The sequence below is a fragment of the Acinonyx jubatus genome, chromosome A2 (genome assembly GCF_027475565.1).
Source record: "Acinonyx jubatus isolate Ajub_Pintada_27869175 chromosome A2, VMU_Ajub_asm_v1.0, whole genome shotgun sequence".
In the NCBI taxonomy this organism is placed as follows: Eukaryota; Metazoa; Chordata; class Mammalia; order Carnivora; family Felidae; genus Acinonyx; species Acinonyx jubatus.
The window spans coordinates 54,375,106-54,391,575 of NC_069383.1; the positions used below are offsets into that span (position 1 = coordinate 54,375,106).

General features: G+C 39.3%; 1 protein-coding gene across 1 annotated transcript in view; it reads right to left on the reverse strand.

Moving 5' to 3' along the window:
- Window positions 1–16,470, reverse strand: part of DNAH11 (dynein axonemal heavy chain 11) — a 349,268-nt gene that overhangs the window by 228,998 nt on the left and 103,800 nt on the right. Inside the window, exon 29 of the mRNA XM_053218315.1 lies at window positions 2,305–2,451. Coding sequence (XP_053074290.1) covers window positions 2,305–2,451 — 147 coding nt within the window. The remainder of the gene's footprint in view (window positions 1–2,304; window positions 2,452–16,470) is intronic.

The window sequence follows — 16,470 nt, forward strand, 5'->3', positions numbered from 1 at the left end:
TTATATAACAAAAAGAATACACATACTATTTGCAAATAATCGACCTCAATAAAAAATGACTGTAATAAATAAATTCCAAAGACCACAGGAGATTGTGAAAATGTTAAAACTGTTTTCTTTGTCTGCCTCTGTGAAGACGGCAGAAACATTCATTCCTAGAGTATCTTTCTCTAGAGGACTTGGAAAGAGTGATAGGTAGTTGATGAGCTGACAGCCTTCTCTACTGAAAGAAAAAGGAAGCACTGGCTGGCAGCGGGCCCAACATCCCGAGAGCCTTCGCCTCTGACTACGTAACGGGTCACTGTTCACCTGCCTGAGATCAGGGTCTCCAGTCTCACCATGACTAAGTCCAACTGGGTCACTAAGCCCAACTCTTGATGTTACCCAGCGACTAGTTCTTTCAGTAAATCAGACAGCATGTGAGCATATCCCAGAGTACTCTGGGATCCAGGTCCTCAACATGGCCACCTGTTCTCAAGAACTTTCCAGTCCATCTGGGAAGACTGAATATACATACAAGGTGATGTATCGCCTCGTGCTCAGATGAATATGCCAAGAGTGGCAACTTCGTTCAGCATGATTTGAGAAATAAACTGATGTGATGTGGCTCAAACCCTCCCCTTTCTGATATTTCATCAGCCTCTTCCCAACCCTCTGTGAAAACAATTACCACTTCCCATTATCATTATCCACTTCTTCATTATAATTCATTATAATTACCCATTTCTTCCAGGAAAACTAAGAGCTCCTCCAAGACAGTGAACATGTCTTGTTCATTTCTGGATCCCCAGAAATTTAACCCAGCATCTGGCACATAGTAGGTATTCAATAAACACTAATCTAACAAAATACAAATAGTCTAATTTGGGAGGAACCAATCATAAAAGCGCAGGGAGGGAAAGATGTAAAGAGCATCTTTTTATAAAACAAAGGCAATTAGAGACTGAATGTGGTATATGCTCGAGTCTCTAGCCTAACTTGCTTATATAGAATAAATTAGAGCACCGTGAAAACTTTCAATACCAAGGGCTCCTGCTAGTGACAACCACATCTGTCAAATGGACTGTCGTCCTTCTGGGCACTACGCCAGTCGGCTTACCAGTCTGCAGGGGAGGTTACCAGACAGCAACACGCTTTTGTCAAGATAGTTTATGGTGACTTTTTCTAATCACTGTAATAATATCCTAAAGACCCCAAGAGATCAAAAAATACATTTTAATCAAAGTATTCCACCATCTGCTTCCCCTTCATTTGGCAGGATTTCTTGGTACAATATTAAAAAGGAACAGAGGGGAATAAAGAAAACCCCTGTTTTTTTTTTTTTTTCAAGGCTCCCATCACATTTCAGCAAGGGACAATTTAAGGAAACTGCCTCAACCTGAACAGTTCTGTAATGGAGGCTATGGTCTCTGTGACTCTCTGGATTAACTCAATCTGCTCAAGCATCATCATAAAAAGATGCAATTTCTCTACATCATCTGAAAACGCCAAAAATGCTTTCATAAATCATAATGAGCCATTCTTGCACTTAACCATTAAGAATATTTTTCAGGTATTTGGCTGTGCAAAAAGAGAATATGCTACCTTAACTGTCTGTGCACGTGGTAATTAGGAGTATGGGACATCGGCCTGGTAGATTCAGTCGACTTTATTTATGAGCAGCCATTTACAACATTCACATCACAATCCTGAACCACAAGCCTCTTTAAAACACGCTTTACTGCCAAGGTGCTGCTTTCCTCATACTCTCTGTGATGAAACCAATAAGCTTTATAGGAGGCTCGGTCACTGGGTTGAACAGGCTTTTCATTCTGGCGTCCACTCATTCAATCTGTGACAATGCTTCCTGACCAGCTCGACTGCTAGCATTTCTGAGACTCTGATGTGCTGAAGCCAAAGGAGCAGAAACTGGGAGGCATGGCAGAGTTTGGCACAGCACAGCAGTCACACTGGACGTGGGCAAACAGGAAACTCTGAGCACTCAACTAACCAGGGACTGATGTGACAGGAGTTGACTTCTTTTCTTGTTCAATTCAAACTTTAAAAATTACCCTGAGGGGAGCCTGGGTGGCCCAGTGGGTTAAGTAATCGACTCTTTTTGATTTTGGCTCACGTCATGCTCTCATGGTGTGGAACCGCCCCAGGTCATCTCCATGCTGGGCATGGAGCCTGTTTAGGATTCTCTCCCCCCCGCCCCAAACTCTCTCTGCCTCTCTCCCGCTCTCGCTCGTGCGTGCCCTCTCTCAAAAAAAATTATCCCCAAAATACTCCTGTAATATAGACAACTTTATAATCATATCTTACATGGCCTATGCATTCGCATTCAGCTTGGAATGGGACGTATTCTTTTTCTTTGCTGTACATTCCAATTGCTCTGGGGGTAGACACATCCTCATCTTCAAACTGCAGATCTGCAATGCTGTCGAAGAGTTTGGCAAGGTGACGTGTTACCTAAGATAATTTGAAAAGATGAGAGCATTTCTTACTGGAGATATATTCTGGTAATCTAGAGATAATGCCATACAAATTCACAAAACTTTATATAGTTAGAGAGTTGTCTCGAAATGTTTTCCTTCAAAATAAAAATCACTCCCTAAACTCCAGAGTTTAAAATGACCTTGACAGAGAAGGGGCCAGGCACGTTGGCTGCATCATCAGGTGCTGGGTGGTGAATGCTTATCATGAAAAGTTACCCTTGAAGATTAGACACTTACCAACTTACCTGCACCATATACCTGTTAGCAATCATCATAGTGGGAATTGTGTGGTCAAGTTTTTAAAATTCAGATATATTATTTTACTCTAAAAAAATCATTTACTACTATAAGAAGGTTATGTTAAAATTTCTGAAACAAAAATTTGAGTTATATACAATATTACTCTCGTATTGTGTCTTATTTTACTGTGTACTTGGTTTGATATTAAAGTGAGCCCTACAGTATATTTGTTATACCAGAAAATAGGATTTCTCCATTTTTAAAAATTTTTTCAAAGTTTATTTGAGAGAGAGAGAGAGAGAGGGAATGAACAGAGGAGGGCCAGAGAGAGAGGGAGACAAGGAGAGAGAGAGAATCCCAAGCAGGCCCCTCAGTGACAGCACAGAGCCCAGTGTGGGGCTTGAACTCATGAACTGTGAGATCATGACCTGAGCTGAAACCAAGAGTGGGGCACTCCACCGACTGAGCCACCCAGGTGCCCTAAATTTCCCCATCTGTATTGATAAGGAAAGTTGGAGCTGAAATACTAGATGACTTTGTCAAGCTGACATTGTTAAAAGTGAGTGGCTTTTAGGTTTTAAACCTCCAAATCCAGGCCTCAACTACAAAGTTCAAATTCTTCTGGCATCATTAACTGTTATATCCTCAATTGTGGCATCTGCAAAGGAACCCCCAATAAACACCATGCTGAACTTGACCATAGGTCCCAGACTATTTGAAAAATAAAACTAAATGAAAAGACACAGATCAACATTTGTTCAGCTGGTGGCCAATTTGGAGATTAAATGCTAACTGGAATACGGAATACTAGAAGAGCAGTATTTATCTATCCAGTCCTATCAGCATCAGACTAGGACAGGCCTCTTTAGTACAAACACTGGCACAGAGGAAAAGAAAAGACATGCATTCCCAAGGCAGACTCACAAGGAGAACAATCAGGTAAGCTGCTCTACCTCTTCTGGGGTAGACAAAGTCACAGACAGTGTACTAGAGGAAGTATCAGGAATGGGAAGAAGAGGCCTCTCTTCACACATGGTGCAAATAAACGCTGCTGAATGGAAAGCAGTTTGGTGTCCCTCAAAAGTTAAACATACAATTACTCTAAGTCCTAGCAATTCCATTCCGAGGTATATACTCAAAGTATTTTAAAGCAGGTACCTGTACACAAATGTTCAAATCCTTGTACACATGTGTTTATAGCAGTATTAAGAGCCAAAAGGTGGAGCCAATCCGAATGCCCACTGGTGGATGGCTGGACAAAACGTGGCACATACATACAATGGGATAATGTTCAGACACAAAAAGGAATGGAGTGCTGTTACATACAAGATGGGTGAACCTGGAAAACATGATGCTAAATAGAAGAAGTTATTCACAAGAGCCCATATATGAGACAGTTCCATTTATATGAAATGTCCAGAATAGGTAAATCCATAGAGATAGATAGCACATTGGTGGCTGCTGGGGGCTGGAGAGAGGAAGGAACACAGAGCGACTGCTCGATGGGCGTGGGGTTTTATTCTGGAGTGCAGGTATTCTGCAACTAGATAGAGGTGATACCTGCACTACATTGTGTGTACAAAATGCCACTGAATCCTACAGGTTAAAATGGTTCATTTCATGTTATGTAAACTTTAACTCAATAAAAATAAAATGAAAGATGCTGATCACCAGAAGATGGTTTAAAGCTATATAGCATTTACCAGCAGCATACAGGTGATATCCCTGTAATGAGCTTTTCTAGAAATTCAGTTTAACTGAACTTGAAAACTATCCCAATAGCAGCTTCTAGGAACATCAACCCATCTAAATTTCCTGCATGAGAACACCAACACCAACATTGGTAAGCAACTCCTTAGGAGTGATTTAATCTTTGAAACTTTTGGCCTTAACATTCACGCTGTATTTGCAGTTTTCGTATTAAAGAAAACCACGGCGAGAAATCAGAGTTTAAAAAAGATGAGTTTTTGAGACTCTCGCTTAAAGACAGAGCAGTAGCTGATGATCACTGCTGGGGTTATCCTCTTCTCCTCCATCCCTGTATATTACCCAGAGGACATTTATACACAGAAAGTACCTCTAATAATCTAACAACTCACTGGCACAGCTCAAGTGGCTAGGAAGGGCACAGATGTTTAATGGCTTCTACCGTGTAATGGGCCTAAATAATATTCAGGTGAAAAGCTGCAGGATCAATGAGACCTCAACCATTAGACTCTCTCAGACACTTTTGCTTTGGTGAGACAACAGTTTCAAAAGAACTTCTAGTCTTCTAGTCTATCAATCATTGACCAGGAAATGCAAACCCCATGGCTTCCGGTGCTCTTGATACTTATCCCTGGCATGCTTGAAGTCAGGGGCTTTCATATTCTGTCTTCTATTTAAAGATTCTGAGGAAATACAGCTATTGGTTTTGTTTCGTTTTGTTTTTTAACTAGTGTGGACCCTGGTGTCATCAAATTTGTCCCGTTTCTATGAATATCTCTTTAGATTTTTTAACAGAAAAACAAAATTCTTTACTAGGTTAATGTTTACAATACCCTTTCATAATTAAAAAGAAAAATGAGTGCCTTATAGGCCCGTGTTTTTATCTCACTAAAGAAATTGAAAGGATTTGAACACTTCAAATCACAAACGAGTCAGTAATGTCCTTATATCTTACATAGGTTTGTAAAAGGTTACCAAGAAACACTGAAATGTTATTCCCTCAGTTTAGAGCTTATACAAAATCAGGTACATCCATCCACTCGTAAGTTGAAAGAGAGGCAGTCGGTCCTTGCTTCACACAGTAGTGTGCAATCTTAACAATTACCGTGCAATCTTAATAATCAATGGAAAATTTATGATTATCCTCAGACTTTTTAAAAACTTTGTTAAAACATTAAACTCCCTTTTTCTCTTGGTTATATAAGTACAAGGAGATAAAAACTGTAACTATTTAGTACATCACAGGGGCATCTGGGTGGCTCAGCTGGTTGAGCATCCAACTTCTACTCAGGTCACGATCTCATGGTTCGTGAGTTCAAGCCCCATATTAGGCTCTGTGCTGACAGCTCAGCTCGGAACCTGAAGCCTGCTTCAGATTCTGCGTCTCCCGCTCTCTGCTCCTTCCCCGCTTGTGCTCAGTCTCCCTCTCAAAAATAAACAAACATTAAAAAAATATTCAGTACACTGTAACTTAAAATATGCAAAATACTGAAAACCTGGTTGAAAATTTATCGGGGTAGTTCGATTAGTGTTTGCCTTCTCATCTTAGAACTTAAGATACAGAGTGAGCATCTTTTCTAGGTCATCAAGAGTCGCCATACTCCTTTCAACATTTGGATCAGCTTCCAACATTTTATCCTTTGAGCTCTTAATGTCCTGAAATTTTCAGAGTTTCTTTAATGTGAAGCTATTTTGAGGGGCTGGTCACATTTCCCTTATTTCCCTTGGGACATTTTCATCCACTTTGCCACAACAAGTGCTTTCATTTCTATCAGTAAGTTCATTTTCACTAAAACCCTCTGGCTCCAAATGTAGAAATTCTCAAATGTTATAGAGCCATCATTCCCAGTGAGCATTCTCTTCTGTAAGTACTTCTATACTTGATTCAAATTTAACTTCCGGCGTGATCCATTTTCATTTCTTCTCTGTGCTTCCAACTTTATTACAAATTCCCTCATTCAGTTATGTGTATCTATAAAATGGTACACGGGTTCATCTCTAGGGACAAGGAGGTAGCAAAGTACATGCTTTGCTGCCTGTGTGTAAACTGAGTAACATACGTGTGATGGCCTAACATGGAGAGACTTCAAAAGGTATAATATGACTGTCCATGAGGCATCATGCACATTTGCTATTCACCCAGTGATTTTTGTGAAGAACGAGCAATGAGATTTCTGCTTTTCGTAATTATTGGCAGTTAACATACCATAGTATCTTAACCTTGGACCATGTTGTTGGGGGACTGGTGTTATTTAACCAATCCTTGTTAGCTGAAATTCCTATACATGGGAACTGTGAACAGGGAGAGCTGCTTATTTAAGAACCTATATTTATCTATCTAAATAGAGTAAAAAATATTAACTCATTTAGGTAGTTTTATACTGTAAAATGCATATCAACACAGTGTTCACCTTAGCTGGCCTACCCTATGTTCACCTGGAAAACAAAGGGCAAGAAAAATGAAATTACTATAGCTTCGTGTACCTTCTCAAAGTTCAGCACTTGCCTTTTGCCTATATCTAATTTCATATTTGCTCCATCTATGAAAGACGCCTCTGCAGACTGAGATAAAATAACCATAAAAGCTTAGTATCACTCCTGGCATGGGGAGCACCTCAAGACTCATTCCCTTGTAATCATTAACTCATTTATTCATGTTAATGGCTAAGAGTCACGAAGATAATGCTTGTGTGGATGTAATGTCCAAAATGTAGGCAGTCCTGTCTACTGTCTATCCTCTCTAAACAAGATGAAATTGAGTCTGTTATTTGCACATGAGCAAAAATTTAAGCCAGCCTGTCAAAACGTTAGTCTTCTTTTTTTAAATAATATTACTCAGTATTGGTGACAGTACAGGGAAATGGACGTGCAACATTGTTGAAAGTCTCGATCTGCAAAAACGTTCTAGAAGTTGGTTAAATCAATTATGGCATATTCATATAATCAAACCTTTTATAAACATTCAACATATTATTGAAGAACATTCTAATTTGAAACATGTATGACATACACATAGACACATTAAACACTATAATCACTCAGTACAAGTATCTAGCAGTATATAATTCTGATCCCTTTCAAATTTTCAATAATGGAGATGAATTACTTACATAATCCAAAAAGACTAAGTTATAAATTTTGTAAATAATTATAGGCAATATGAGGTAATAAGCATTGCTTAGTTTTGTTTCTACTAAAAACAAAATAATATATATTTTGCAATTTGATTTTCTATTAATGTAACTTGGACGTATTCACACTGCTGATTCTGTTTAACATCTATAGCATGAATACATAAATTTATATAAATACAGTGACAACACAAATGCTGAATTTTTAAATAACATTTTGAAATAGGTAAGTAAAAAAAATCACGTGTAATCATCTTAATAAATTTCAGCAAAGTTAACACAATTCTTGTAATCACTAAGAAGGTTAAGAAATATCACAAACAACACAACAGAAATAAAAACAATGATAAGAGAATATTATGAGCAATTATATGCCAACAAAATGGGCAATCTGGAAGAAATGGAAAAATTCCTAGAAACATATACACTACCAAAACTGAAACAGGAAGAAATAGAAAATTTGAACAGACCCATAACCAGTAAGGAAATCGAATCAGTAATAAAAAATCTGCCAAAAAACAAGAGTCCAGGTCCAGATGGCTTTCCAGGGGGAATTCTACCAAACATTTAAGGAAGAGTTAACACCTATTCTCTTGAAACTGTTCCAAAAAATAGAAATGGAAGGAAAACTTCCAAACTCTTTCTATGAAACCAGCATTACCCTGATTCCAAAACCAGACAGAGACCCCACTAAAAAGGAGAACTATAGACGAATTTCCCTGATGAACATGGATGCAAAAATCCTCAACAAGATATTAGCCAACCGGCTCCAACAATATATTAAAAAAATTATTCACCATGACCAAGTGGGATTTATACCTGGGATGCAGGGCTGGTTCAATATCTGTAAAAAAAATTAAAGTGATTCATCACATCAATAAAAGAAAGGACAAGAACCATATGATCCTCTCAATAGATGCAGAGAAAGCATTTGACAAAAGACAGCATGCTTTCTTGAGCAGGTTAAGAAATAGAATGTGCTCGGAGCCAAAAAACTAATTGCCCGTGGCAGCCATTAGTACCTCCTCTCAAAAACGGACATCATCTTTACCCGAGTAGATTCATACAATACGTACTTCTGGGTCCACCTTCTGTAATTCAACATTATGTTGGTGAGGCTTATTCATGTTATTAGGTACATTTTTTCATTGCTAAGTGGTATGCCATTTTAGGAACATACCACTCTGCTGTTAAAGTATATTTAGATGGTTTGCAGTTTGGGTCTATGATGAATAATAATAATGTAGGTTTGAAAACTTTTGTATGTTTTTCAGTTCACATATGTATACAATGAGAAGAAAAAATGCTGGATAATAATGTATTCTTTTAAAATTTATTTGAGAGAGAAAGAGAGCATGCACAAGTGGGGCAGGGCAAAGAAGGAGAAAGAGACAATCCTAAGCAGACTCCACCATGCTTAGCACAGAGCCCAACGTGGGGCTTGATCCCAAGACCCTGGGATCAGGACCTGAGCCCAAAGCAAGAGTCATAGGCCCAACTGACTGAATCACCAAGGCACGCCAATAATGTATTCTTATACTTATGTTTATAAGTCACCGCTAAATAGATTTTCTGAGTGTTTCTATCAACTTACAATCCCCATGGCTAGATAGAAGATTCCCCTGTCCCATATCCTTACCATTATTTAATATTTTGAGTTTAATTTTAGACTTTTGGTGCAATTGATCTTGCTATCTCATTGTGTGAGTATAAGTTTTTCTAATGCCAAGTCATGTCAAAGTCTGAGGAACTATCTCTACAAACTGAAAAAAGGGGGAAATCCACCAATTCGTGATTTCCTCACCAGTTCTTCCATCCCCATGATGTCAAAACAGTGCCATGAGGTTACCAAGGTATCTTCAGCAAGAAAACAAACAAAAAAAGTGAAAACGAACCAGAGAAGATTAGCTCCGTGGATGAGCACTTAATAGTTATGTTCTTTTGTTTATAAATTTCAAGTAAAATCTTTTATTTTAAATCAGTAGCACGTAGAAGTCCTTGATATTGGTGTATGTGGTCTATTCATGTATTGAGACATGCGTATGTGAATCCCTAACTAACGTGTATCAATCTGCTTTTCCAGTATAACTAACTACCCCAAAATTCAGTGGCTTAAAATAGCAACAACTTCTTAGCTTCCAACTGTGTGTGTTGGCTTTTGGATTACCTCAGCTGGTTACCCTGTTTGTGGTCCCTTGTGATCAATGGCTTCTCTCGTATATGTGATGATTACCCATTTGATAGCTTGGGTATGGGCATATGCCTATCATTCAGTAGGCTAGCCTTGGCTTGTTCATGACAGGGTGGTCAGAGGTTTCTGAATAACAGAAAGGGGGTAAGTCCCAGTGTCTGTGAACTTGTCAAACCTCTTGCTAATGATACAATGGCCAAAACAAGTCACCTACTAATCCAAAAGGAGAAACGAATTCTACCCTTGATAAAAATTGCACCAAGACACTAAAAGGGCCTGGATGCATGGAGGGGAAGAATTTGTGGCCATTTTTACAGTATTATATTTTAAGTATTTTTGTCTCTTTACATTATTCCTTGCTCAGAAACTAAAGACATAGTACCTACTGTTTTCCCCATTTGGTATACAAAGAAACTGATGTTCAGAAAAGTAAAGCAGTAACATAGCTACTAATCAACAGAAGCAACTCATGTAGGATTTCAAGGTCTCTGTTCTTATCATGCTGCCTTCTGATGGATGGCTGATATGCCTGTTTTGTCTAGTTCCATACAGTTAACATTTCAACAGTCACATTTTTTTGTGTAGATCTAGATTTCCATCTGGTATCATCTTCCTTCTGCCTGAAGCACTTCCTTTAACATTTCTTGTATTGACAGTCTGCTGGTGATGAAATCTTTCTGATTCTGAATGTCTGAAAACATCTTCATTTTGCATTCACTTTTAAAAGATATTTTCACTGGATAAAGATTTATACGTTGATTTTTTTTTCTTTCAGTATTTTACAGCTGTTGGTCCACTCTTTTCTCATTTGCATGGAGAAGCCTCTCATCATGTTTCCATTTATTCTCCTGTGCATAATATGACTTTATGGATGATCTTTGAATTTATCACTGGTTATAACCAATTTGACTAACCTGGTATAGTTTTCTTTGTAGTGTGTGCTTGTGTTCACAATTAAGCTTGAGCTTAAATCTATAGATTTCTTTTCATCAATTCAGAAACCTCTTGGCTGTTATTCTGCCAGGATTTTTTTCTGTTTCCCTTCCTCCATTTGGAGATGTCCAATATACACACATGGAACTTTATCTTTTCTGCATCCCTACTTACCTTTTGGAACATACTAATAAAGCTGTCACTTTTAATATCTTTGTCTAACATTTGTATCAGTTTTGATTGATTTGTTTCATCATTATGAGTTAAATATTCTTGCCTTTTTACATGTCCTCTAATCTTTAGTGGTGTATCAGACATTGTAAACATTGTAAACTTACTCTGCTTGGAGCTGAATACATTATTATTCCTATCTTCTTGAGCTTTGATTTGGGATGCAGTTAAATTACTTGCAAACATTTTGATCTTTTTGGATCTTGCTTTTTTTTTTTTTTAAGTTGATTCATTTTGAAAGAGAGAACTAGAGTATACATGTGAACCAGGGAGGGACGGAGAGAAAGGGAAAGAGAGAATCCCAAGCAAGCCCTGCACTGTCAGCGAGGAGCCCCACATGAGGCTCAATCCCATGAACCATGAGATCATATCTGATCCACAATCAAAAGCCACTTAACTAATTGAGCGACCCAGGTGCCCTTGGATCTTGCTTTCAAGACTTATTTGGCAGGGGTGTCCAGGTGGCTCAGTTAGTTAGTGGCTCTTGATTTCAGCTCAGGTCATGATTTCATGGTTCATGGGATGGAACCCACTTGAATTCTCTCTTCCTCTATCTGCCCCTCTACCGCTCACACTCTCTCTCAAAAACAAATTTTTAAAAAGGATTTGTTTGACAGAACTGGAACAGTATGTAATCCAGGGCTAATTATTCCCACTGCTTAAGACTATAAGAAGCCCCTCTAGAAGTTTCTGGGGTTCTTGCTCTACAGTTCTTTCCTCTTTGGCACTCAGTTCTGCAAACTCCAGCTACCTTGTTCTCCTTGGATTCTCAGCTCAGATCCCTGAATTCAAGAGAGCCTACCAGATCATGCCCGGCTCCCCCTCCCTGTCCCATACTTGGAAACTCACTCAAAGAAGCAAATGGGACCATCACAGAGCTCATCTCCTTTGTTCCCAGTCTGTCATGAACTGTTATCCTCTGTTGTCTGATGTCCAGGGACAAGAAAGTTGTTGTTTCATATATTTTGTTGGAGTTTTGGTGCTTTCAAGCAGGTGGGTAAATTCAGCTGCTACTCCGTCTTGCCCAGAAGCACAAGTGTATCTCTCATTGTGGTTTTAATTTGCATTTCTCTGATGACTTAAGAAGTGAAGCAACTTTTTATGTTTACTGGTCTTAGAATATCTTCTTTTGGGAATAGCCTGCTTAAGTATTCTGCCCCCTTTTATACTGGATTATCCATCTGTCCTTGCTTCTTTGGACGTAAGAATTATTTTTATATTCTGCCTATAAGTCTTTTTTTTAAGGCATTGCCAACATCTTTTCCAACTTTGCGGCTTACAGTGTTAATCTCTTAATAGTATCCTTTGATAAGGCAAAGTTTTCAACTTTAACACAATCAAATCCATCAACCTTTCCCTATACTCAGTACTTGCATATCCAACTTAAATTTTTGCTCGCTGTGGCACCAGGGTGACTCAGTTGGCTGAGCATCCGACTTCCACTCAGGTCACGATCTTGCTTTCTTTGGAGTTTGAGCCCTGCATCAGGCTCTCTGCTGTCAGCGCAGAGCCTGCTTTAGATCCTCTGTGTCCCTCTCTCTGCCCCTCCCCTGCTCGTGCTAGCTTGCTCTCTCTAAAAATAAAACCATTTTAAAAAATTTTAAAAAGAAATTTTTGTTCAAAGATCATTCTTTCTCAGATGTTATACACTTCATTGTTGCACCTGTCAAATTTACATCTCCATCTACCTAGAACTTTTTAGAGACCATATATGGTAGATCCCCTTTTCCACCACCCCTGCACATCCATACCCAATTGACCTTAGAATGATTCATTATCATGGTCTGATTCTCTGCTTAACATCTTCCTTGGTACCCAATTCCAGTTCCAGTTTGTATTTCTTGTTTTTTCTCTTTCTTTCAGTTCCATGATACTGATCAAAGTTCTGATCATGTTTTCAGACTCTTTGTCATATTTTGTAAATAATCAAATGTTGCCAAGAAAAAATCAACAGGAAACATTAGGCAAATCTCTCTGTGGTTTCTTTCTGCTCATATCTTAGCCCCTGAACTCTAGACTTTTCTTTGATGCTCTTTAAATACTCTGATGCACATATTAAACTGATTTAATTAACTGTTTCATCCAGCTTTTCTAGTTGTTCCCAGAACGCACAGTACTCTGTGAAAAGCTCATCTGCTATGGCCAGATGCCCTGCCAACTGAATTTAAGCTGGAGCTGAACAACTTGTAACAGGTGACATCAAACAAAGGCCAGGACCAGGAGTTCAAGATGCCAAAAAGAGGGTGAAAACTCCTTAGTGGCTGGGTGCCACATTTATAAGGCTTAATTTTTGGATCTCATAACATTAAGGTAATATTTTATTTTACCCACACATTGTAATACTCCTGATTTTGTTGTGTAACTTATACATTGGCTGTGGAGAGAACTCCAGTAAAAGAGAGGCAACAGACATCAAAGCAGGGGCAACGCATTTACAAAATGAACACAAAAAGTGAATATATTGTTATACAATTTGTGGTTAACCCTATATTAACTGTTCTGGGAGGACAATCAAGGTTAATCCTCACGAGATATATAATTTATGACTTAAAGCGAGGTAGTCTATTTCCTTGTCACACACCTAATCGTCTCTGTCCTGTGAATATTAGGCTACCTTCACATGAAGGCATTCATTTAAATCATGACCTATTCCCCAACTGTGTCAAGTGAACCTACTCTCCTCCAGGAATTTCTATGACAAACTCCACTTAGGTGAGCAGCTTCTACTTCTCACTGCGGACTTGAAGGTCAACAGAGACAAGAGGAGGATGGTCAAAACCATGACCATCTTCTGATATGTTTGCTTCTGCTGCCTCTTCCCCACTCCATCCTCAGTCCCAGCCTAAACTCAAGGGCACCCACTTCTACCATTTTAGCTACTAAACACTCCTCCAGCTTTCTGCTTCCTCTAAAAAGGTGGAATTTTTCACTGATCTTATTTCAGCTAAAACTGCTTCACTCTTGCACGCCCTCTACTAGCCACTTGAATTTTGAGACTTTTCCTCGTAGTGATTGAAGGAAGACTAATCCTTGTCAGAAAAGGTGGTAACACACTATGAGTGACAGGTGGGCTCCATCACCCGGATTTCTGAAATTCCTGTGCCGAGACACAGTCACTCTATCACAGACACAACCAAATGCAAGCACTATACAGAAACACACTGTGCTTGTCTTACATATGTGCCCCTTGAAGATCCAGCAGGGTTTTCTGTCGCCTAAAATTAAGCCCATTTTTCACAAGCACCTTTCCAAATGCCCTTATTTACAGTTCATTATGGGCACTAGTTTAGTGCCATCTGCGCAATCACTGCAAATTTGGAGATTTCTCAAAAGACAACTTGGCAGATTTTCTCTCGTGTAGATTTGGGTCGACCACACTGCGGGACACTGCTTGATGAACACATCAAACGTTTCTGGGCATACGAATGCCTGACCTTCTCATTTAAGATTTTATCTTTAAGTACTCTCTACACCGTGGGGCTTGAACTCATAACCCCAAGATCAGGAGTTGTATGCTCCACCAACTGACCCAGCCAGGTGCCCCCTCATTTTTTGGTTTTAGAGAATACCCTGTGGCCTCAATTTCTCCTACAGTGGATTCCTGGTGGCCACATTAAAACAAGTAAAAAGAGGGGCACCTGGGTGGCTCAGTTGGTTAAGCGTCCGACTTCAGCTCAGGTCATGATCTCCCCATTCAGAGTTCAAGCCCCACATCGGACTCTGTGTTGACAGCTCAGAGCCTATAGCCTGTTTCAGATTCTGTCTTCCTCTCTCTCTCTGCCCTTCCCCTGCTCCTGGTCTCGGTCTCTCTCTCCCTCTTAAAAATACACTTAAAAAAAAAATGTAAAACAAAAACTAAAAACAATAAATAAAACCAGTAAAGAGAAACAGGGAAAAATTATTATATTTTACCTAGTATATCCAAAATACATGTAATATTGAACATGTAATAAAAAAATAGTAGACATTTCATATTCTTCTCTTCAGAGTAAATCTTTGAAATCAGGTGTGTATATTTACAGCATATCTCAATTTGGATTTTCCATCCAAAATATGTGATCTGTATTTCGACTTCATCAGATATACTATTACAAAGTAGATTCACATGCTCAAGTTGTTTCAAACACATTCATATTTTCCAATAACTGCATCAAGTGCCAGTATTTAAATTTAAATCAGTTAAAGTTTACTGAAGTTAAAAATTCTGTTTCTCCGTTGCCACATTTCAAGGGCTCGGTGGTCAGAGTTGGCTCAGGGCGACCCCACATGAGACAATACAAACGTAGCTCAGTGCACTGCGGGTTTGTGTGTCTTCAGTGTAGCTCCATCACGGAGAAGCTTTCACTCCATGCAGTGAACAAGGCAAGAGTAAATGTGCCAACTCTTCTAGAACAAAAAATCTCTCAAGTCATTAGGAATCAGTGGCTAAAAACAATGTCGACGACACAAAATTGTCAGCTATTTAAAGGCACTACATAACAAAGGGACCTTTATTCTGTCTGCCTTTACCACTACACCAGCCACTTGAAAAATACAAAGGGATGTTTGTCTAAAGGAGGGGAAAATCAAATAATGTTAATAATGAGTCATGTGTAACTTCAAATCAGTTGCACATATTGTTGCACCATGCCAATAAATCCTGCAAGCACACCTCTAAATTTGTATTTCTATAAGCAACTACCAGAGATTTTGATCACTGAAGTTAAGCAGGGCCCACACAGAAGTCCTTTAGATCATTCATGCCGTTGGGAGGTCAGGGTGGGTTCCGGAAGAAGGACAGCTGTAAAACTTGATCTTAACCAAGCTTACCAACAGCTAATAATCACTGAAGGCACTCTAGACACACTGATTTCATCACTCTGGTATTCCAACTCACTTGGGAATTTCTGCTTCGAGGATGGAGGCTGTAGGGGTATCAGACCTCCCTGGCTGATCAAATTCTACAATTAACTGCAGAACCTCTCACTTTGGCTCACACTGTTAAATTGAGTGTGGGGGGTAGAGGAAGGGGGCCTCAAGAATTCAAGTCCTCCGCAAGATGTCCACATGAGTTATCTACCCACAAAGGGTTTCTTTTCTGGTGAAATTGCATTGTTATTCCACAAGCTGCAGTTGCCATGTTATTTTGGTCACACGACAGGGAGCACATTCAGGAATTCAAGTACAAAAGGCAGAGGCGGAAAAGCTGTGGCTGGTGGTCCAAAACGGATTCCGAGTGTGAAAAGAAGGTAAGAGTGCAGCAAGGCCAGGCTGTGTGGCTTCACTGCCAAAAGCATTAACTAACTATTCCCTAGTAAGCGACCAAGAATTCCAAAAGCACCTGCAGTTTGCAGAACCATGCCAGGCAAAGAAGCTGACTGTGGCTCTGGATGACCCAAACTGCCTGTAGCTCCTTACCGATTCCCAGTCCCCACACCCACCCTCCACTCCCCCGCGACTGTTAGTCACTCCTGAGTGGTTATTTCTACCACAGATGAAGTGAAACACCATTTAAAATAATGAACCTTTACTAACAGTGGGGTAGCATTTTATGTGAATTTCAGTTGTTGTAAGTTTCATT